General features: G+C 38.1%; 1 protein-coding gene across 2 annotated transcripts in view; it reads left to right on the forward strand.

Annotated features, from left to right (window-relative positions):
- The window catches only part of LOC124185654 (sodium/hydrogen exchanger 8), a 43,411-nt gene that overhangs the window by 5,516 nt on the left and 13,283 nt on the right, over nt 1-24,612 (forward strand). For both annotated transcript variants that reach the window (XM_046576615.1, XM_046576624.1), the window contains exons 2-3: nt 14,978-15,147; nt 17,909-18,283. In XM_046576615.1, coding sequence (XP_046432571.1) covers nt 14,978-15,147; nt 17,909-18,283 — 545 coding nt within the window. The remainder of the gene's footprint in view (nt 1-14,977; nt 15,148-17,908; nt 18,284-24,612) is intronic.

Here is a 24,612-nt window from a genome sequence, read left to right on the forward strand (position 1 = left end):
TTATACATTTTTTCAACGGAATCACAATTTCTCCTTGTTGCTAAGCCATAATAAACTGTCAACTTATCGATCATCTTTCCAGTAAGTTTGCCTTTTCCACCGAGAGTTTTTTTTTGTATTTTTTTTCCTTTCTTGTTTTTAACTGTTTCAACATTTTTTTTGACACAATCTCGGAGTCGCGTGCCCATTCGTTTTTTGTACGTGTCCAATACATTCTTTTTTCACAACTTCTTGATCACCGTAAGGTGCAGCATTTAGAATTCCCGAGTACGTTTTGGAGTCACCGTCTCCGATGTAATTTTTGTACATGACTCCAAGTTTTTCCAATGAACGTTGAAACATTTCGACGACTGAGTCTACTTCCATTTTACCAGAAGAACCAGAATGATTTGCAGTACAAGTATTTTTATGTTCTGCATACCATTCATTATATTCTTTGGTATCGAGTTTCTTCCTCCAAGTTTCACACAGTTTGCAGTAGGCACTTTTTACAAAAATATCAATGATTTTACCAGAATAGTATCCGATCAATGATGTCACACCGTACAAGGAAGTAAACCCTGGCTTTTTCCATGTGCCATCGCCAGATACAGTTCATTCTGTCGAATGTTCATCACCTTGATGTTCGGAAGTCAAATTTTTTTCTTCAGTACGAACCTGTTGAAAAAGTTTTTCGGTGGCTGTTTTTACACTGGAGTGAATATTATTCATTATTAAATCGTAAGTGGGCTGTGATATAAAAGCTCGCATGTCCATTAATCCACAAAATTTTGCTGCACCTTTTAACCCTAATCCGAGGACTCTCATGACAAATAAAAGTCGTCGATTTATTTCATAAGAGTGCGCGACAAAAGGACTAGAATTTATGTTACGATCTGCACACTTATCACACAGCAAAACAATTTTAAAACCAAGTCCTCGTTCAGAAGCAGTTTGAAACTTAACATTTCCGTTACAGATCTTACATTTCACATATTCAGAAATTGCTGCAAACACTGTTGTAAAATTTAAAATGCGATACTCAACAGACGGATCACGCGGAACTGAGATTTCCTCTTGTTCTTTAAATTTTTTCGCCGAGGTACTGAAACTACTTTCATCCTTTTCAGTTGTTTTTGGATTAAAAACATTTTTGCGCTTTTTTGTTCTCGACTTACGTATGTTAAGAGATTTTCTCATTTCTCTAGAAGACTTCATTTTCACGAAAAAATTACAGAAAAATATATGAACGAACTCACAAGTTTACTGCTTGGCTTAGCTGCTTATACTGACTACCACTCTTAAATATTTTCCAGTTTGGAGAGAGAAAAATAAAAATTTACCTTTCAGGTATAAAAAAACAATAACACACTGTTGCTTTATGCATCTAAATACCTCAGAAGGGAACATTTACAATAGGCAGGTGCATAAAAGGGATAGCGTTCCAGGTAAGCGTTTCCGCTCCGGCCTTGTACTTTCAAGCACTCTGAAACGCCTTTTCAAATTTGCGTGTAACTTCGAAAATATTCACTGGAATGATATGAAATTTTCTGTGTGTATTCATAAATATATGTATATTAAGAAAATAAAATAAAAAAAATCGATTTTTTGAAAATTCTAACTGTATATAACCCCTTAGGGTGAAAAAAATATAAGGGGAAGAAAAATTGGTCCGCAACTCATGTTGAGTTAAATATTTTGCGTTGATGCTATTGTAAAAAGCATCTTTTGTACTCGTTGGTACCGATGTTATTTTGAAAAAAAAAAAATTCGATTTTTTTCGACGTTTTTTCCTCAATTTTCCTAATTTATTTCAATTTTTTTTTCCCCAATTTATTTCCTTAATAAATAAATAGATAGATATAATCGTTGGTACAAATAGGTACACACGATTTTTCGGAGGTACAAACGATATAATCGTTGGTATAAACGGGTACAAACGATGCTTTTTACAATAGCATTAACGCAAAATATTTAGCTCAACATGAGTTGCGGACCAATTTTTCTGCCTCTTATATTTTTTCCCCCTTAAGGTACAAACGAAATTTAAGGTGGTACAATCAGGTACACACCTAGTACCGAGGGGCTGCACACTTCGGAAATCATTGAACCATTTTCCAAAAAATCAGATAGCCAATCGCTAGGCATCGCTGGAAATCTCATTGATTCAAGCGTTTCGAAAATCCCGAAATCCCAAGAAATCGATTCCTTTCAGAAATCGATGAACCACGGAATAAGCGAGTGAGCAGCCCCTCGCCTAGTACAATCGATTAAAATATTTAAAAAAATGTCTTTTCGTTTAGTGGGTTGCCCAACTTCACATAGGTCGATAATAGCATTAAATAGTTCATGGAAAAGAGGAACTCAGATGTACCTAATTCACCTTTCTCGGTGAAATCTTTTTTCTACTCGGCAAGAATGTCGAGTTCCACAATGCCAATTTTTGTTATACGTCCCTAGTACACTGCCAAATACGCTGTAAAATTTACAGCAAAATCAAAGGTGTCATATTCAGAGAAAGAAAATCATTTCCATTTCTTTTTGTGCTGAATATAGCTCTTCCGGTGCCATAAAAAATATAGCATATGTTGCATTTAATAGTTTATGTAACAACAAAACTTTTTTGTATCAAACTTTTTTCGTCCAACTTTTATCTTCCATGATATACGGGTTGAAAAAAAACCATTCCTGAAACGAATAAGTTGAAAAATCTAAAAAAAATCGCAGAGAGTACCTTTAAGTAGTACTATTATATAACCAATTATGGAACAGATCCGAGTGGATAAAAAAACAGTGGCTAAATTGGCGGAGACCGCCCGAAATACTAAATAAATTGGTACGAATTGACGGATTTGCGTGCTTTCAGGATACTTGAATACTTGCAAAGCCGACGGGGTAGTTTTGGCTCCAAGTGAAGTACCCCTAATTTTCGAGCAATTAAATTGAAATAATTTGGTGCTGTCTCGGAAAATTTGGTGCTCTTAAAATATCGTATCATCGATTTGTATTTTTAACCTCTCGCAACGGAAATTCGATAAGGATGATTCGGCTCACGAAAAAAGTACCCCTAATTTTTTAGCAATCGAACTGAAATAGTTTGGTATGCTCCGAGTAAAATATCGAGTCGTTCATTTTTATTTTCAAACCCTCGCAACTGAAAATCGAGAGGGATTATTTGGCTCATGAGTAAATTACCCTCAATTTTCGAGCAACCGAATTCACATAGTTTGGTATGCTCTGAAAATATCCGATCGTCGAATCTCATTTGTGAAAATGCTTCAGCCAATTAATCGAATTAATACTATTATCACAGCAAGTCACATTTACTGGTTTCTGTAAATTTCGAGTACAACAAAGAAAACCTGGCCTCTTTCTTATTCATTTGTGTTCTAATCAAAACACAGGGTCGAATCTATAGGTAGTGAAACGTCATTCCCGTAGATTTCATGGAACTATCAGATATGTAATTTGTTTTTCGAGGCTTCACCAAATTATTACAATTCAATTGCTCGAAAATAAGGGGTACTTCATTCCGTAGCTGAACCATCCCTGCCCAGTTTCAGCTGCTAGGGGGTGAAACTAAAAACTAATGATTTGATATTTTGAGAAAATTAATTTTGTCGACACAATACCAAACTATTTGAATTCGATTAGTGAAGAATTAGAGGTACTTCACTCATGAGCCGAACCATACCTCGCGAGTTTCAGTTGCGAAGGGTTGAAAATAAAAATCGACGGCTTGATATTTTAAGTGCACCAAATTATATCAATTCGGTTCCTCGGAAATTAGGGTGACTTTACTCGTGAAGCGAATCATGCCTCTCGAATTTCAGTTGCGAGGGGTTCAAACTAAAAATCGATGATTCGATATTTTAAGAGCACTAAATTATTTCAATTTGATTGCACGAAAATTAGAGGCACTTTACTCGTAAGCCAAACGATCCCTCTCCAGATTTAGCTGCTCGGAGTTGAAAATCAAAATCAACGACTTGATATTTTAAGAGGACCAAAATTACCAAAACAGTTCCAAATTATTTGAGTTTAATTGCTCGAACATTAGGGGTCCTTCAGTCGTGACCCAAAACATCTCCGTCGGGTTTTCGCCCTGAGGGAGTGCGAATAAATATGCAAGTATCCTGAGAGCAGGGAAATGGTGAATTCGTACCAGTTTATTCAACTTTCATCCCTCCGAAAATTGGGGCTCTCTTATTGCAAGAAAACCAACCTTAAATGATATCAATTTTAAAGGTTTGTGACAGTTCGATTCGAATATTTTCATTGATTTTTTTTTCTGGCGTTCTACTTTGTTGCTGATTAATATTACATTAAATGTCATTTGCCCATATTCATCTTCGTATCTAAGGGGCGGATTTTTATATTGAGGGTTGGTCGAATTATGTTGCTTGAACATATTGTATTAAACTTGTATCTACAAAGAATGTTTTTTGTCCAATATTTGTAGTGGTACGAAGTGTGCTTATTTTGTATTTGAGGCTTGAGCGTGCTTTTTTCTCTAGAGCGATAGTTGGTTCAAATTCGCACTTATGTATTCTCGAAGCACCAAAAAACCATCAAATTCCCATCGCATCCTCGTTCCGATATTTAATCGCATTGGGAAAAAATATTGTGAACGGTCCTGCTTTACATAAGGTTAGGTTAACCACGGATGTCTTGGAAGGGGTTGGAGCACTAAAATGGTGGTTGGAGTACAATAATAGCACCAAATTAGAGTGTTGGTCTCATTTCGAAAAAATGATGAGGTCAGTGCAGGTTTAGAGACATGTGGAAGCGGCGAAACGGCCCTATTGAGAGATTGCACTGAATAGTATATTGTGTTATAAGTGCGAATAGCGGATGATTTCTGGTGAGTGGGAGCGGCAAAGTCGAGTGCCTCATTTATACGAATACGAGATCTGTAATCGCACGAGTCTAGTGTAAACACAGCATGCGCCAAGACTTTAGAGCATAGGGACATGGAGGAACCCTGGTATACCCTGGGTATATTCCGCCAGGGAACTGTGGCTGTCCAGTAATATTATATTCTGAATTTTCTAACTAGTGGTTGGTATTATTTACTGCCAAAGTGTTCCACCGTGATGGACAGTAAACAAGTCTTATTGTCGTTAGAATAGCCTCTCGAACAAATCCGAAATAAATATAATTTATTGTGATTTTTTACAATTCAAATATAATCATTATCGAGAATATGTAAATTTGAACAACTGGTGAATTTGAAAAATTAACGACGGAGTCAGGAATCGAACCTGGAATCTAGCGATGCTTTACCGGAGACTTACTCCACTAGACCACCTAGCCGCCCTGACTCTGTTGTCATTAATTTCTCTCATAACCAGTGAGTTCAAATTTGTTTTCATGTGCCCGATTTATGTGTTATTATATATTTTTTTTTTGATCTTTTCAATGATTTGATCTTTGCGCAATAATTAAATTAAGGCTTAGGCCTTATATAATTGAAAACTTGTAGTTAACTGGTGAAATACGTTTAACATGGCAATAACCACAAAATATAGTATCGACAAGTATGATCACCTTACCAAATCGTTACTCGTATTGTTTATTCTAATTCACATAATATTTAAACGGCTACTGTAACGGTGCCCATTTTATTACAATTTTCCAGTCACCTTACGAACGAAATTTATCTTAGTACTAGAACAGGTAGACTGTGGACTAGACGTAGGTACATATATGAAATTTTTAACATTTTTTTGAATTTAAATTTGTAGAAAGTGCATGACTATCGTGTCATCTCGAAAATGAAATTCTATATACGTGACCTTTGGAACTGTGACAGTTTCTTATAATCAGAATTTTGGTTAACTTACTTTGTAAAAGGGCGTCATACGTTCTGTGATTTTTCTATGAAAGTTTGGACTGTTTTTTGACAGGACATGTTAAGGCACAAGCCTTGTCAGTCTTCTGCTTCTCGGCTAGCTAGGATTTTTCCTGCGAAAAAGCAGGGCGTCTGTAATGTTAGCAGAACCATATTGGAAAATCGATCATTACCGATACCATAATCAGGTGCTCTTGAGGTATTAATTAGTTGTCCTATTCAAAAATGAGGTGCTCGATTTTATTACCGATAAAAAAGAATTTTCACTCTGCACTGCTGACGCAATGTCATGCTGGCACTGCATAGTCTAAAAACGCGGAATATTGGCTGTGGAAAAAATGGCTTTACGCAAGAATTAGGTGCTCTTTAGGTGCTAATTAGGTGCTGTATTAAAAAATGAAGTGCTCGAATTTATTATCTTAAAAAATGTAGTTCTACTTCGAAAAATCGTCAAATAATGGCGGTAGAAAAAAATTGGTTGATTCAGGAATTGGGTGCTCTTTAGGTGCTGATTGCGTGATATAAGAGCTTTTCAATATCAGCGGTGACAATTTTTGATTTTCAATCTTTAGTAAATAACAAAAACAGAATCACTTTTTTTACGGCAAAATTCTCAGTGAATTAAGAGCTAACAGGATATACATGATTGGATTTTTGAGCTACTCCTCCCAAACTAACCCCTGCCTACCCTTAAAACTTATCGCAGCGAATTCTTTTTTACGACGATACACACAACACGCCAGTACTCATCATTTAAATATGTTTTTTCACCCATCTCATCGCGATTGGGCGTGGATATATCCATAGGGGTTGTCCTTTCGACATTGTTTTCAAGTCATATCAGGGCTTCCTAATTAACTTCAAATTCTCACGTGGTCAAAATGATTAAAAAAAAAATTTTTCACTTCAGGGGGTTAGCTTTTCAGTAAGTTTCCCCCTCCCCCCCCCCCACTATTCAAAATTGATTTTCTCCTAATAGAAACGGGCTCAAAAATCCCGGTTCGCGGCAGTACAGAGCTCATAAATAGCTCTTTATTATATAATTTTTGCAAATTTTTTTGATTGAGGGGGAGGGGGCAGCTTTACGGAGGTCGGTACCACATTTGTGAGCCCAGCACTTTGTACAATGTAAAGTTATGAAAGTTGTGCTGAATTGTGCTGAACTTTTGGTAGTATGTGCCGTGAATCCCGATTTCCCGTCATGTACGGTTTTCCGGAAAATTCGATAAAACGAAAATTGAACAGGTCCAGGACTTTTGAGATATCGAAAAAAAAACAAATTAGAAATAAATTGACACTTTTCCCGACTTGTGCCCGGTGTAGACTTAAACTTTTACCCATCTCGGAACTCGCTCCGACCTACCCTTGACCTTGTGAAGACGAATCAGCTGCTTTTAAGCTAATTGATTTTTTTCAGTAATTTTTGCCAATAGTGCACATTTCCATTGAACAGTTGTGCACTGACTGACATAAACTAAGATCGAGATTCACGGCAGCGAATTATATTGACTGAACTTCGTCTGGCTAACTCTCAATCAAATGACATAGTAGCACTCAAGCCTTTTTACCGCGTCAAGGTGTCAGTTGTCGAAAAGGTTTTTCTTTTATTCTTTTTTCATTTTTTTTTTCTTTTTATTAATCATTTTTTTCCGATTTTTTTTTCAATTTAATTTTTTTCTTTAGAACAGCAATGGAACCTCAATCCTTGTCCATCTCATTTTTCCCTTGTTTTATTTCAATTGAATTCCAATTCAAGAAACAAAATTCTCAGTTTTGTTTCCTCCATTCTTTAACTCTTTTTTTAATTTATTTTTTTATTCCATGTTTTGTTTTAATACTGTTAATACTTCTCATGTCAAACAACAATGCAACCTTAATCCTGATTAATTTGAACTTTTCTTTTTCTATTTCTGTTGGGACCGGTGGTGGTTAAGAAGCACAGATATGGTGTGTGATATACGAGTAGTATTTATTATTGGTTACTCAGTGCGGTAAGCATAAGTATATTGCACGACGCGAGAGACTAGCGTGGGTTGCCGTGACCGGTGAGGACGCCATGCGTGACTGCCTGCCAGCGTGCGTGCGCGTAGGCTATTGGCCAGGGAGGGGGGGGGGGGGGAGGACCCATAGGCCCGTAGCTCGGGCGGTGGCACCATCTGGTGGTACCGTGGAGTACCCAACATCTCCCTTCTCGAGAGAGTCACCTCTTGGTGTACGACTTGGCGTTCGGGTCCAATTCCAGTCGTCGGGGTGGGGCTCGTTCGCGTACCGATCTCCTGGGGAGGACTTCTACTCCTGCCGGGTTTCCAGCATCTCGGTTCGGGCTAGGGGCCCTAGGCTGAGCTGGCGGTTCGTCAGCGACTGGGTTGTTGATCGCTGGAACCAGGATGGCGTTGGATTCGGTGGGGGTCCAATCATCCTCCACGTCTTGGTCAGGGTTCGAGGCGTTGGAACCATCTTTCCAGATGTGGTTAATGTGTTGCTCGACTTCTTTGCCGCTGTCCAAGAGGATAGCGTAACGGACGTTGGAAATGATTTTGGAGACATTCCCTTGTTTCCGTTTTTTTTAACTGGGTAAGGACTACGACGCGGTCGCCGATTGCGAGTTGGCGTGGTCGTGCGCCATGATGTCGGTTAAACTGTTTTTCCACGTTTGTTTGTTTTTCTTCGAGGTTGTTTGGCCCGCTTTCCTCTTCCTTCGGTTTCGGAAACAGCTTGGAGAACGGTGTGTTCATTTGTCGTTCGAACAAGAGTTCCACTGGTGACTTACCACCTGGAGCTGCCGCACATGGCGTGTAACGGTAGCTGTGGAGGAAGTCGAAGAGAGTCTTCCAATTGATCGCAACTTTGGCGATGGCTCTTTTTACAGTATCAACCATACGTTCGGCTTGTCCGTTTGATTGAGGGTGGTTTACCGGTGAGATTAGGTGGGTGATCTGGTGGTTTTCGGACAGATTCGCGAAAAGTCCGGAAGTAAATTGAGTTCCGTGATCACTGACGAGGATTTCTGGGGGTCCATATCTTGAGAAGACTTCGTGGCACAGTTCTACTGTGCGTGGTGCTGTTATTGACGAGGCTATCGCCACCTCCAGGAACTTGGAGTATGCGTCCACGAAGATGTATAGATACTTGCCGTCTGGAGGGTAACCAATATCTACGTGTACCCGTAGTACACGTACGGCTATAATGATTTTGAGACCTTTCGTATCGTCAGGTTGGAGCATCGCAACAAGGGGTTTGTGGTCGGTTTGCAGTATAAATTTTCGTCCCCACAGAAATTTGTGAAAACGCTCGACTGCTGTAACGAGGGCTAGAGCCTCCTTTTCTACTTGTGAAAAGCCTCGTTGCGTGTCCGTAAAGCTTTATGCCATGTGGCACACAGCGCGTTCTCGTCCTGAGTCGTCTTGTTGCAGTAAAACGCCTCCTAGTCCCGTAGAATAGGCGTCTGCTGCGACGACTAGTTTTCGATGGATCGTAGTGCTCCAAAAGGAGTGAACTGAGCATAACCTTCCTGATTTGTTCGACAGCCAGGTCGTGCTGTTGATTCCAGTCCCATGGATGATCCTTTCGGGTAAGTACTTCTAGGGGTTGTTTCAGCTGGTGTAGGTAAGGGATGAACTTTCCGTAGTGGTTCATCATTCCTAGGTAGCTTTGCGTTTCCGAGAGGTTCGTAGGCTTGGGCATGTTAGCTATAGCGCGAGTAGCTTCCGGGTCAGCTGCTATACCTTTAGCGCTTATGATCAGGCCGAGGAACTTTATTTCCTCTACTGCGAGACAGCACTTTTCAGGTCTGAGATTCCAGCCCCTGTCTTCCAGATGTTGGAGAGTTTGGCGTAAGTGTACATCGTGTTCCTGGCGGTTGGAGCCAGTGACGATTACATCGTCGATGTACGCGTGAGCTCCTTGCAATCCTGCCAGCGTACTATCCATGGCTTGTTGGAACATAGCAGGTGCTGTCTTGATGCCAAAGGGTAATCGTCTGAACCTGAAGAGTCCCTTGGGTGTAGTAATAGTAGTTATTTCTCGATGGTCTTCAGCGATTTCCGGTTGGAAGAAAGCATCGCTCAAGTCGAGTACGCTGAAAAAGCGATTTCCGTTTAGTTCCGTTTAGTGGAGTAGTCTGCACATAAACGCATCTTGCCGTTGAACTTCTTTGCGATCGCGATGGGTGTGGTCCAGTTCGAGAATTCGACGCGTTCGATGATACCCTTGTGTTCAAGGCGTTGCTGTTCTTCTTCGAGAGGTTTCTCCATCACTGATGGAATCGGTCTGCACGGAATTTGTATAGCCTGTGCGTTGCCAACTAAACAGAATTTGACTTGGTGATTACGACACTGCCCTAATTCGTCAGAGAATAGGTTCGGAAAGCTGTCGAGGATTTCAAGTTGATACGCGTTGCGAGGCGTCGCGACAGACCGGTTGCTTTCGCTATATTGTGTCGGCTCCGCGCGCGATGATTGTCCGTTAGCCGAGTGTACAACCAGGTGTACAGTCGGTTGTACCGTGAACTTGGGTTTAGGAGTTTCCGAACTTTGGACGCGAAATACGATTTCCGGGTTTTCGTATTCACTCAGTGGCACGGACCATAGGTCGAAACTGTCGATCGCGTTTAGTCCGAATAAGATTACTCCCGCACGGTTTGCGACGTAAATTTCCAGTTCGGCTTTACGGTCGAGAGCTTGTACCGCACACTTGAACTTGCCAATCATTTTGAATTCACTCCTGCTCGCGTGTTCGACGATTTCACTCGCGACGAGGTCTGGAGAGCCGCGTTGCTCCCATTCGTCTTTACCGATTAACGTAATGTTTGAACCCGAGTCGTATTGCAGATTCGTGACTTTACCGAGGATAGTCACTACTACGTATTGTCGACGACGCTTACCGACCGAGATAAGTGATTGCGTCACGAGACTCGCACTTTTGACACTGGGTTTTACGTCTTTCTGTTTCGAACGGCACACTTTGGCGATGTGTCCTTTACGCGAACACTGATGACACACAGCTTCATTGAAAGGGCACTTTGACCGTTGATGATCCCCTCCGCAACCGTTGCACTTTTGATCCGATGGTGACTGCACCGGTTTTTGCTTCGGACCACCTTTCTTGAATTGTCCCTTAGACTTCGCGTAAAGGGCGTTTATCGCTGTAGTAGGCAAATTTGCGACCGGATTTTCCAGCATTTTGAGGCTAGTTGAACGTTCATATCAGCTTCTAACTCTGCAACTATGTCCTTAAGCGATGCATCTGCGTTTTTTTCCACTACGCGAGAGCTATTCGTTTTAACTCGTCGTTTTCGCTTGAGTAGCAGAAGGATTGTAGCAGTAGTGAAATCCGTAGGTTGTCGTCCGTGAGTTTCGCGCGATCAAAGTCTGAGGCGTGTCGATTTATACGATCGATATGTTCCGTTATGGGGGTCGCTTTGTCGTATCGATAGTTGAGGATCTCGATTCGCCAGCGTGTTATAGGAACTTTGTCGCGAAATAAGTCTTTCAACGTGGTGATGACGTCGTCCTGCGGCATGGCTGTCGGGTTTTCAGGGGCAACGTGATTCACTAGCCTGTCCAACTCGATTTGGCCGAGCTTGTCTAGCACGAGACGAGTTCGTGTTTCTAGAGGTAGCGACGCTGATTCCGTGACGACGGTGTATTCATGACGCAGCAGCCATTTTGAGAACGGTTTGATTTCGTTCCCGGAGCCATATGAATATTTTTCGACACGAGCATTGAGCTGATTGACGAGATCAGAGTGTGACGTGCTAGGTTGATTCGGTCCAGCCCCGTCGTTCTGGTTCTGAAGCTGTAGTTGAAGAAGCGAGGTGACGGCCGCTGTGAGAGCCTTGATTTCTTCGGTGTTCGCCATGTTGTCTCACGCACACAATTTTTCTGTTTGATTTCCCGCACATAGGTCGATCGAATTTATTTCCGCAGCGCCAGTTGTTGGGACCGGTAGTGGTAAAGAAGCACAGATATGGTGTGTGATATACGAGTAGTATTTATTATTGGTTACTTAGTACGGTAAGCATAAGTATATTGCACGACGCGAGAGACTAGCGTGGGTTGCCGTGACCGGTGAGGACGCCATGCGTGACTGCCTACTAGCGTGCGTGCGCGTAGGCTATTGGGGGGGGGGCATAGGCTTATGGCTCGAGAATTTTGAAAGGCACAACTCAGAACAAATCGGGGATTTTAGAAATTTGAAAAATTTTAGAAATTCCAGTTTCAGTTCGGCCGGAAAATCATTGTTACAAGTGCGAGGGTTGGTCGAATCGCGATTTGTTAGAACGAGAAGTTGATATACTTTTCCAGCACAAATGATGGATATTTTAAATTTCGAAAATTTTAACAATTTGAATCCTGGTCAAGGTGGAAAATCGTTGTTACTAATGCAACGGTTGGTCGGATCGCGATTTGTTAGAGTAAAAAGTTCATATACTCGTCCAGCACAACTTACGATCAGCACACGTCACGGATTTTCGAAATTCGAGTTTCAGCTCGGGCGGAAAATTATTGTTACAAGTATAAGGGTCGGCCGAATCGTGGTTTGTTAAAGGAAGAAGTCCATGTACGGGCTGAGCAGAACTGAGCACAAGTCGCGAATTTTCGAAATTTAAAAAGTTTCCGAAATTCGAGTCTCGGCTCGGACGGAAAATCATTGTTACAAGTGCAAGGGTTGGTCGAATCGCGATTTGTCAGACAGAGAAGTTGATATACTCGCCCAGCATAACTTGCCACAAGTTGCAGATTTCTGGAATTGCGAAAATTTTCGAAATTTGAACTTTGGTCAGGTCAGAAAATCATTGTACAAGTGCAAGGGTTGGTCGAATCGCGATTTGTTAGAAAAAGACGTTGATATACTCGCCCAGCACAACTTAGCACAAGTTGCGGATTTCTGGATTTGCGAAGATTTTCGAAATTTGAACTTTTGGTCAAGGTGGAAAATCATTGATTCAAGTGCAAGGGTTGGTCAAATCGCGATTTGTTAGAGAGAGGAGTTGACATACTCGCGCAGCACAACTCAGCACAAGTCGTGGATTTTTCCATTTTTTAATGTTTTTTTTTTCATAATTCCGAAATTTTTAATTTTTTTTTCTCAAATTTAAATACAGCACAATTTGGCACAAACCCAACACAACTCATCACAAATCTCAAAATTTCGATATCTCAAAAGTAGAAACCGTACAAACCGGGAAACCGGGATTCACGGCACATACTGGCACAAGTTCAGCACAACTTTCATAACTTCACATTTTTCAAAGTGCTGGGCCAACTTCACACACATCGGTACCACGTCGCTGCTCTCGTCCGCGTCGTTCGCGCGTCCGACCGCGAGTTACTTTTTGTCGTGTGCGTTTCGAACTTCTCTTGTCTCTGTCCGTTGCATAGACGTAGAGAAGGGAATAAACCATGGGAGTACGGAGGTGGCTCCTTGATGAATGTGAAAGCGCAGCATAATGTGAAAGCCGCATATAGGGCCCCCTCTATCTCTGTCTAACCGCGCATGCGCCTTCAGCGTTCTTTTAGTAAGATCTTGAATATTAAATCATAAAATGTAGTTCATCATTTTTATTAAAATTTTATACAAACTTGAATAATACACAAGTACATACTGTATTATCATATACTGTAATAAACCATAAAATATTAGAAACCTGCATTAACAATAGGAATCAACGTATTGTTATAAAATTTTCAGGTTAGGACTATACTACAAATACAAATACAATATTCACATGTGAAAAGTGTGTTTGCAAAATAGACTTGGTTGTGCTTTACATACAGGGTGTTAATAAAGTAACGGGACGACTGAATATTTCCGTAGGTAGGACGATTTCCCAAAATGTTAAGGTCGTTTTTGAAGTGACTTTTTCCAAGGAATCCAATGGTGGCCTTCATTTTGACCTTGGCGATATCCTTCAAGGTTAATTCAAGGTCAACTTTTGTATTTCAAATAAGAACCCCCTTTTTTGACATCGGCAATCCATAGAGCGGAAAATTTTACGTACAGAAATGTACTTAAGTCACTGGCCCCCATTGACCTTGAAGGTCACTGCAGGGTTCATTAAACTTAAACACAGTATGGATACCTCGGACAAGAATAGACGCTTTTAAATTCTATCGTCAAGACCAAAGCTATCAATTTAAACAAGGCGTATTTAGTGGTAACCTCGATCATGACCTTCAAGGTGATTTCAAGGTCAAATTTTTTTGTTATAAAAACTCCCTTTTTGACATCTGCAATCTATAGAACGAGAAATTCGACATACGGATATGTACTCAAGTCATCGGTCGAATTTGACATTGAAGGTCAAAATTTGATTTACTTTTAGCATACCCCAGGAACAACGACGTGGACGTAGTAAATTATAACAAAAAAAAAAAAAGTTGACCTTGAAATCACCTTGAAGGTCATGATCGAGGTCACCACTAGATACACCTTGTTAAAATTCATAACTTTGGTCGTAACGATAGAATTTAAGAAGCTTCTATTCTTGTCCGAGGTATCCATACTGTGTTTAAGTTTAATGAACTCTGCAGTGATCTTCAAGGTCAATGGAGGCCAGTGAATTAAGTACATTTCTGTACGTAAAATTTCCCGCTCTATCGATTGCCGATGTCAAAAACGGGGGTTCCTATTCAAAAAACAAAAGTTGACCTTGAAGTAACATTGAAGAATAACACCAAGGTCAAAATGAAGGCCACCATTGAACTCCTTGGAAAAAGTTACTTCAAGAACGACCTTAACATTTTGGAAATTGTCTTACCTGCGGAAATATTCAGCCGTCCCGTTACTTTATTGACACCCTGTATAAGGCATTTTTTTGTCATATTGATTGGTATTTCATTAAGTCATAAGCACATTAAACAACATTTGGTGGCAACATGGATATAATAAACTCAACGGACACGCAAATACGTGCCTCGTGCATTCACACAGGCACATGAAAACAAAATTCGAAACTCACTGGTAATGAGAGAAATTAACGACAACAGAGTCAGGGCGGCTAGGTGGTCTAGTGGAGTAAGTCTCCGGTAAAGCATCTCTAGACGCCAGGTTCGATTCCTGGCTCCGTCGTTAATTTTTCAAAATCACCAAATTTTCGAATTTTACATTCTTTCAACGTTATTCCATTATATTGCATTGCAGGAATCATGGCCATCTTATTCAATGGGATCGTGATGTCGCACTACACTCACTTCAATTTGTCAACTGTAACGCAGATAACGATGCAACAAACGATGCGAACATTGGCCTTCATTGCTGAGACATGTGTCTTTGCATACTTAGGCTTGGCCTTGTTCAGCTTTAGACATCGGGTACGTACAAGATCCAGTATGATCGAAACTTGGTTAACAAGAAACGAAATATTGGTTGCAGTACATTTAAAGATCATATCATGTGAAACGAATCAGCTAGTTCAGGAATTTTTTAATACTTTTATTATACAGTATACGTGGTCAGAGAGTCAAGTTTATTTTTGAAATTATTTTGGGAGCGTTTCATTTTTCGCCAGTTTTCGCAATAAGAATTGAATGCAATTTTCCTTCCTCCTACAAATGAACTGCCAGCAGGATTAGTATACCTCCGTCAGCGAAAGAGATCATTTTGATCGTTTGGCAACTTATGTCTTCTCTATTGAGAATAGTATTCTATTACACGCCGTTTAGGATCTGTAATAATATGTTACTGATACAATTTGTCCTACACAACTAATAATAAGATTAAAGTATTCACGAAACCTAAAAAGTAGTACCTGGTCAAAATAAAAAATGATGTATTTATAGTGCGAACAAATAGTTTACTTGACTCCAATCTTCGGCAATCACAGTGTGAACTTTTACTTTAAGAAACAACGATGTCGAAGTTAGTAACTTTTTTTTTAGTGTCGATTTCGTCGCATATAACACATTGAAGATTATGCCGTTTGTAGGCAGATGGAGTACAGCTATATTCTATAGAGACATTGTTAGATTCCCGAATTCATCGTTAATTTTTCAAGTCACCAAAATGTTGGAATATAACTCAACAAATTTACTCTCACGAACAATTGATATATCGTCTGTATATATCATTGCATGGACGTCCGAGTACGTTCCTTAGTAAAGTACGGTACTGTAGCTGCACTCTTCCTGCAAATATAATGTCTCTATGTGATATAGCTGTACTTCATCTGCCTACAAACAGTGTGGTCTTTAATGTGCTATAAGCGACGAAATTGATATTAAAATACATAACTCGAAGCACATGGAAGAAAAAGTTCGGATACAAGGTGATAAGAAAAGTTGACGACAATGTAGTCAGGGTAGCTAGGTGGTTTAGTGGAGCGAGACTTCGTCAAACATTCTCAGATGCCGGGTTCGATTCCCGGCTCCGTCGTTAACTTTTCAAGTCGTCGAAATGTCCGAATTTAATTCTCTACAAATGAAACTAGTAACTGTAGCGGAATAGAACATTGAAACAATTAGTATTTTGTAAATTCAGTATAACTTAAACATGACGGGGATTGCAAAGTATGACTATGTTTTACTTTATTACATTGTTGATAAGTTTGTGACCAGGTTTGTTAATTCACTTCCAAATCGTCGAGGTAGGTCATAAGTGAAACATCTTTATTATAACGAGTTTGCGGCTAGGCAGTTGCCAGCCACCTCCAGGCTATAAACAATAAATTACATTTTATTTTGAATCTGTCATTTGATTAGAAGTAATAAATTGTAATAATATAATGATTACTCTGTGAATCTCGGACCTTCAATCGGATTACACAGTTCATTTCGGCTTTTACGTTATCTACAACAACTTCTTTTTAAATTAGACACATGTTATAAGATATGACAAAATTTACATCGGTTTTTAGGATATTATAAGCTGAATATCAATCTAAAACAGTTTACTTCTTCATACCAGTTTATTATTACGGATTACTCATTATTCTTTGACATCCTTCAGGCTAGGATGTTCACGCTTGCGCCATTTAGAAGGAAGTGAAGATTATCGGTAATGTTAAAAGTAATCAAGTTATAATTTCATGTATAGGTTGTGAAGCCAAATGATATGATGAGGCGTGAATTTTCGAATCCACTTGATTATCTTTAACATTGCCGATAATTTTCACTTCCTCCCAAATGGCGCAAGCGTGAATACCCTAGTCTAAAAGATGTGAAAAAATAGTGACTAATCAATAATAGTAAACCGGTATCAAGATGTTAACTGTTGTAGATTGATATTCATCTTATAATTTCCTAAACATCGTTGTAAATTCTGTAATGTCTTACAACATTTGTCTAATTTAAAAAAGTTGATGTACATAACCTAAAAGTTGAAATGAAAATGTATTATCCAAATCAAGATCCAAGATTCACACAGTAATCATTATATTGTTCAAAATTTACTACTTGTCATCAAATGATAGATTTACAGACAAATGTAATTTATTGTTTATATCCTGAAGATGACTGGTAGCTGCCTATTCGAAACGTCGTTATAATAAAGACATTTCACTTATGACCTACCTCGATGACTTGTAAATTTACTTAATTATAGTGGACTGAATTTCAGACGATGCAAACGTTGTAAAATAACTTTCTTTTCTAACGCTATGAACTTCAACCTTATAAGAAAAATCCGTCAACTTAGAAATTTAGTCTGACGTTGAGGTCTACTCCCGTAAAAAGTTTTGAAAAGATCTGTGACCTCAATAACCTGTTTCAAATTAAATATATCATGTACTACGAGTTTATTACGTTGCGTTTTTATTTTTTTTTTACCATATTGAAGTTAGTATTGAAGTCAGCGATTCACGCTGAGGTAAAACCGTTACTTTGTGATTTGGAATTGTTTGAAATGCAGTAAACCATAATAAAACAAAATCTACTGATATTTTGAAATTTTCATTTCGTTAAAGTCATTGTAAATATAACAAATATTGATTTTTTCCCAAACTTTCGTTACAATAACGTTACTAACTTTAATCTCGTTCTTTTAACGAAGTACAAAAAAGACGAAGCAATTTCCAAATTCCTAGCTCTTCTGAAATCTCACTTTGTACGTTAAAAAACTTTTCACCATTTTTTACAGGTAGAGCCGGCATTAGTCGTCTGGTCTGTAATTCTGTGTCTGATTGGGAGAGCTGCGAATATCTTCCCACTTGCACTTCTGGTCAACCGCTTCAGAGAACATCAAATAACAAAGAAAATGATGTTCATAATGTGGTTCAGCGGTCTACGAGGGGCAATTTCGTATGCTTTGTCCCTTCATTTAGATTTCAGTGACGAAACTCGTCACGTAATCATAACAACGACGCTGATCATAGTTTTATTCACCACCTTGATATTTGGTGGATCTACAATGCCTCTACTAAAATTCCTCAGAGCAGAGAAGAAAACGCGGACTAACAGTAGCAGAAGAAAGAGAAGAGATAAGGAAATTTCACTCAGTAAAACTAGGGAATGGGTAAGAAGTCTTACTGACATTTTCGATTACAACATTATTGATACAATTGAATAATATAAACTATTCAAGGAATTCCGAGCGGGACATAAAAATTCTTTGAAAAGTTTGAGTGGCCTTGACGTCTTGAGAGTCTGGCAAAAATGAGAATTTCGGTTAGTGACGTTTCTAAAGCCAGCACTGCCACAATAAAGAATCTAAGTATGAGGTAGCCCAAAATCAAAAACTAATTAAGTGATGATTGAAGTGCTGTAACATCAATTTTAGATCTTCATCCTCCAAGGTGGACAGAATTTCCCCTATCCAATCTAATCTACTGAGGTTAGTTGCCATAAAAAAAGAAACATGAAAAATCCTAAAAAACCTAGAGAAAAAATTATAGAATATTTCTTTTTAATATGTTTCCTGGCGGAAACGAGACCTAAGTACACTGTAGGAACTTTCATATTAGTGCTCATTAATCACGTTCTTAATTAATGAGTATATACACCAAGCTTCCATTGTACTCTGATCGGATTTCCAAATCGCTGGAAAACTCAATGCAAATTCATTCAGTTTACATTAACTTCTACAAAGCTTTCGTCTCGGTAAGTCTGATCAGGTTACAGCAGAAGGTGTGAAACTCCGGTATTAGGGGCAGCTTATTTAGCTGGATCGCTACTTATTTAACAAACAGTAGGCAGTATGTGAGAATGAAGACCAATGTTTTTTCTCCTTTCATAATCGAATGGGGCCTTCGACGAGTGTCATACATCGATCTTATTCTCTTTATTTTGTTCATAAGTTATCTTCCACAATGTTTTAGTTTTTCTGGCTATCTAATTTACTGCTACTGCTGATGGTTTAAATGTTCTACACGGAAAATGTTCTACAGAATATTCTAGAATAGAACAATGTTCCTGTAGAATAAATTATGCAAGATTATTTCTGATCCGAATTTCGAATTCCTTTCTATAGAATAATATTTCTATAGAAACGAGTCTGTAAGACATATTCTGTGGAACATTTGCTCTATAGAAATGATTTCTGTAGAATCGAACCGCATTCTTTACGTAAGGCGATCTACTGTCGATTTTAAGGACACTACGTCTCCAATATATCTGTATAATACTTTAGTTATTCCAATTTTATCGTACGGCGCTATTGTCTGATTCCCGCACTTCGGTTATCTCACGGCTCAATCGGAAAGTGTGTCTCACAAATTTATTCGAATCTTAGCCTCTAACAATAAGAGTGGTTCTCCAATAGCTGTGGATGACTACGATAACGTAGGTCTAATGCTGAAATATAATCTTAGACCTGTTGAACTCATTCGGCATTTCCAATCAATAGTCTTTGTCTATAAAATAATTAATAGCCACAGTCCCTGTAATGATCTCGTCATTTTATTTTCTTCCAAAAACATTTGTTATTCGATTGGACAACCACGTACTTTGTGTGAAAATCTTTCTGAATCCAATCTGGGCTTTTACTGTCCTACATATCTCTAAGTTGAAGAGACTCTGGAATAGGCTTGATCACTTCACTACTTCCGCTCTAGCTATCAGCACCTTCAAGGCCCTTCTAAGTCGCGCAACGATTGAACCATTTCCTGTTTAATGTGTAATAAGTCATGTCTAGTTGTATAGATGGTCTGCTTTAGCTTACTTTAGTTAAGTTTACGTCAATTTAATCAACATAATATTTTCGGAATATTCATGGATTTTCTACTGCGTCACTCTACTCTACCTATTACTGGAGTATTGAATTGGCATTTAATTACTACTTAACCTCGTTTTGAAATCTGCTGCCCGTAGTGTAGATTCGCTCTCTGACTGCGTCAACAGCTCCACACAAAGTATTACAAATATCGAAAACGATAACTATCAAATTTGGGCTCTGCATATTCTTGGATCGTCTAATTAGCAGTTAATTACTGTGTGATTACTTTCTCGCATTTGACACCCCTAGTGTGGATTCGCCCGCTGACAGCGTCAGCACCTCAGGACTGTAGAAATAAAACGGAAAAAAAATTGAAAATGACGAGTATCAATTTCAGGCCTCGAATATTCTTAGATCATCTAATTAGCATTTGATTACTGTGTGATTATCTTCACGAATTTGTCACCCCGTTCAGTAGATATTTCGATGTGGCACAGGATTTCGTTACCATCCAATTAGCGCCTAATTATTTTATATGGTAAACTTCATTTTGCTCGTGTGGTGGTGCCAGCTTGATAGAGGTTATTATAAATATACTATTGCGATTAATCAAAATACACTCAATCTCAAATGTAACGAGATATATCGCAGAGTGTTGTATGAAACTATTGAAAAAACCATTTTGTGGTTTATAGGATAACCACTTTTGATTTACTTTTTCCGATATTCAGCTATGATATTACATTTATATATTTGAGTAATTTTTCCAATGGAATTCAATGATAAGTGCTTTAGAATTGAGAAAAACCCTTAAAAAAACCTGGGTGGTTGGGTTATTCCTAGCCTGTCATCCTCTTATAACTTGAGAACAAATTGAGATAAGAATTTAAGAAAAATAACGAATGCTTTTCCTGGCAAGCATAATGAAATTCTAATGACTGAAGCAAACGAAACACACTACAATTCTTATCTGAATTGAAAATAATTCTCCGGAAAGCTATATCTAAATGTTGGCCGCTGTATATTCACGAAAAACACCTTTTTCCTATTATAATTTCTGTTATGGGAAAATGGTGTAATAATGAAATATTTGCAGACAAATCTGACACGAGGCTTAGCCATAACGAAATTCATCATACGGACCTTAAAATTTATACTCGTTCTGAGAAAAAGTTGCCAAAATGTAGCGTACCTGTTAAAATTTAAAGTGTAAATGTTTAATTTGCTTCGTTTTTTTGAAAACCGCATTCTGTCGGATCGGAAAGAACATTTACGAGTTTTTAAAATTTTCACTAAATTAGTTATCAAGTTAGCAGGAAATAAGGCTCTGGAATCAGCGTTATAGCAGATAATAAACACCTGATTAACTCTAAATTCTCAACTTTCAATTTTTCAGTTTCATTAATTTTTGTGGCAATCTCAGCTCAGCCTCATCCTGGCATCGCCATCGATTTTGACCATAAGGGAAGGCCCTCTAACCTTAGGACCCTACACTATTTGTACGAAACAAATAACCTACATGGGGATTACGTGCACCCCAGCACTTCAAATCACGTCTCGTAAGCTGGAATAACCACTTCAGTAAAATCAAAACTGACCTACGTGAAGAATTAATGCTATTTAGTTGCTCATTTGTTCCCCAAATTTTGATTTTGTTGCTCCAGTAGTTTCACCGGAATTTAAGGCGATGTCAAGTTTAAAAAAGTTGGCCAGGCCGGGCAAACGGATAACGGAATATTGAAAATAAAATTATACGAATTTGTTGCTAAGTAGTTTTTCGATTAACACACTCACTTCAAACCGGAATAATTCACCCCTGGTCCCAAAACCACCCCCGTGTCGATAACGTACAAGCAATCCGCTTGGAATATTATAAAACATACAGAATACTTTGTTTTCAATAAATGAATCAATGATCTAAGTCAATGCGACGTATCTCAGATTTTGTTGCTCAATCCCCAATGCCCGAAACTCACCCTCTTGTCAACAACGTTACAAAGGAATGACAGAACGCTTGTTTTAAAAAATTCACTAAAAATTGATTTCGGTTCTCTGAATTAGTTGCTCTTGATATACCCAAACTCCGATTTTGTTGCTCAACCCTATCACTCGCTGATATATGCATACTAAACATTTTCGTATTGCTCTGTAAAAGCTTGTCATACAGTTTGTACCTGTTACTTGTGATAAACACGTGTAAAAAACTCTGAGATATCTTGCTATCCAGATCCTTACACATCACATTCCATATAGGATGGGATTTCTTAATTATTTTGTTATTCGGTAGTAACATTGTTTCCCTGTGGCTCAAAATCACATCAATAATTGTTAACTGATTGATTTTTGAAAGTCTCCCACGCCCCAGATCCATTGCTTGATACAATGTGTTCACTCAAAGGAGAGTGCAAAACATTACCATTTGTGTACATCGAATCGAATCTCATGGCTCGATATGCCGACGGCATTCCTCGCGGTATCGATCAAAATCAAAAGTTAAGATCTCAGATTCACCACAAAATGTTTCACATAGAAGCACTGGTCAAAAACTGGAGCTACAGGTTTAACAAAATTTGCTTAAGGATGTATTGGCTATACATTCTCAACCAAAAATGAGCCTCGTTGACAATATTGAATACTTTATAATAAGATAAAAATGGAAAAAAGTCAACCACAATACAGACGATAAGAAGATTAAACTTGAATAGTAATAATGTCCAAAAGTTATCAATAAATTGATTGAACAAAACATTGTTTAACAAATTTTCAGGGCATGCTTTTTCTTGATAAGTGAAATGAATTCGTTGTTTTTTCTGAATACACATGAATTTTGAAAGAATTTTCTCGTAATTTTGAAATTTCCGTTTTCGAAAATTTTCGATTTTAGAAAATGTAGGAAAAATCGTGAATTTTGAATACGTTTTCATAAAAACGTTGTATATTATAATTAAGAAGTTTCCGGAGCATTGAACGAATAGTTTCATAAATACAGCATTTACTAATTTTCTAGAACAGAAATTTCAAAATTAAGAACAAATTGTTTGAAAATTCATGTGCATTCAACAAAATTAATGAATTCATTTCACATAATAAAAAGGCAGCATCGCCTGAAAATTTGTTGAACAATTTTTTGTTTCAACAATTTATTAATAACTTTGAGCATTATTATCATTCAAATTTAATTTTTGTACCGTCTTTATAGTGGTAGATTTTTTCCAATTTTTATCTCATCATATAGTATTCAATATTATCAACAAGACTCACTTTTCGTTGAGAATGCATAGCCAATACATCCCTCACCATCCTCATCTGAGATATGTTCTGATTTGTCATTGCCCAGACATTCAATTTCTGAAATTCGAAAGAAAACTACACTATTTGATAAAATATTTCAAAAAAAAATATTGAGCCTTTGTTGCTAATTAAGTTTCTACTACAGCGAAAGATACGTAAATTTAAAAAATAATAATATAAAATAGACGAGATGAATTTTCGATTACAAAATAGGCAATGAAAAAGTCCAACATTGTAAGACAAAAACAGCATATTGAGGAATTACAAAAATATCGAACAGTTTGTAACATCAGATATTCATTATTATAAATATTTATGATCTTGCGAAATTACATATCTATTGCTGTAATGGAAATTTCATTTTCAACACGGAAACAATAGAAGATTGTGCACCAAGCAGGCAAAGTAGGTTTTTCACTTTGAGCGTAAGTTTGCACGATGAGTCGTTAGAGGAGAGCGCGTGTGTGAGCGAAAGATGAGTATTGCAAATACAAGAGGCTGAAAGGACTTTCCCTCCATGTCGGAACATGATACTTTATGTAACAAAAGTGTGGTTTACAATTCTCTTTTAAAGTCAAGTACTGAAAAAAAAACAATTTTAAATACTAGAACGTGGAATAGCACTTTGACGTACTTCGAGTTTTTTTTTTTGAACCGTCGCTAGACGATTATTTTACGTACGTAAAATGGGCCAAAAAAAGGAGCGTAAATCATATTCGTATTACATAGTAATATTACAAGTTGCTACGTTATTCTGATTTTTTTCCGATTTCAGACAATGCAGGTACTTTGGAAATATTAAATTGAATTATACCACAGATAGAATGATTGAAATTTTTTCCTTAAACATGGAGCCGTATTTTTCAACCAATATTTTCATACAAGAAAATTCTAGAGCAAATCAGAACTTAATCGATACCGAAGAATGAAGAAGGTTTTGTCGAAATCCGGTCAGGTATATAAATTTGTTTAATTGTTTGGTAAACGAACATGTTCGCGTTTGCGACGTTTAATCGATACCTCGAGGAATGAATTTTTTGAAAACACGTGTTCTGTCATATCTCTGTGACGTCGTTGACATGGGGGTGGGTTTCGCGTATTGGGGGTTGAGTAACAAAATCCGTTGCACTGACTTAATTCATTGATTCATTTATTGAAAACAAAATATGCTGTATGTATTATAATATTCCAAGCAGATTGCTTGTACGTTATCGACTCAGGGGTGGTTTTTGGACCAGGGATGGAGTATTCCGGTCGGAAATAAGTGCGACAAATTAGCAACAAATACTCATAATTCTATTTTCAATATTCCGTTTTCCGTTGGCTTGGCTTTGCCAACTTTTTTTGAACTTTACATCGCTCTCAATTCCGGTAAAACTACTGGAGCAACAAAATCAAAA

This window comes from Neodiprion fabricii, chromosome 1 (genome assembly GCF_021155785.1).
Source record: "Neodiprion fabricii isolate iyNeoFabr1 chromosome 1, iyNeoFabr1.1, whole genome shotgun sequence".
NCBI lineage: Eukaryota > Metazoa > Arthropoda > Insecta > Hymenoptera > Diprionidae > Neodiprion > Neodiprion fabricii.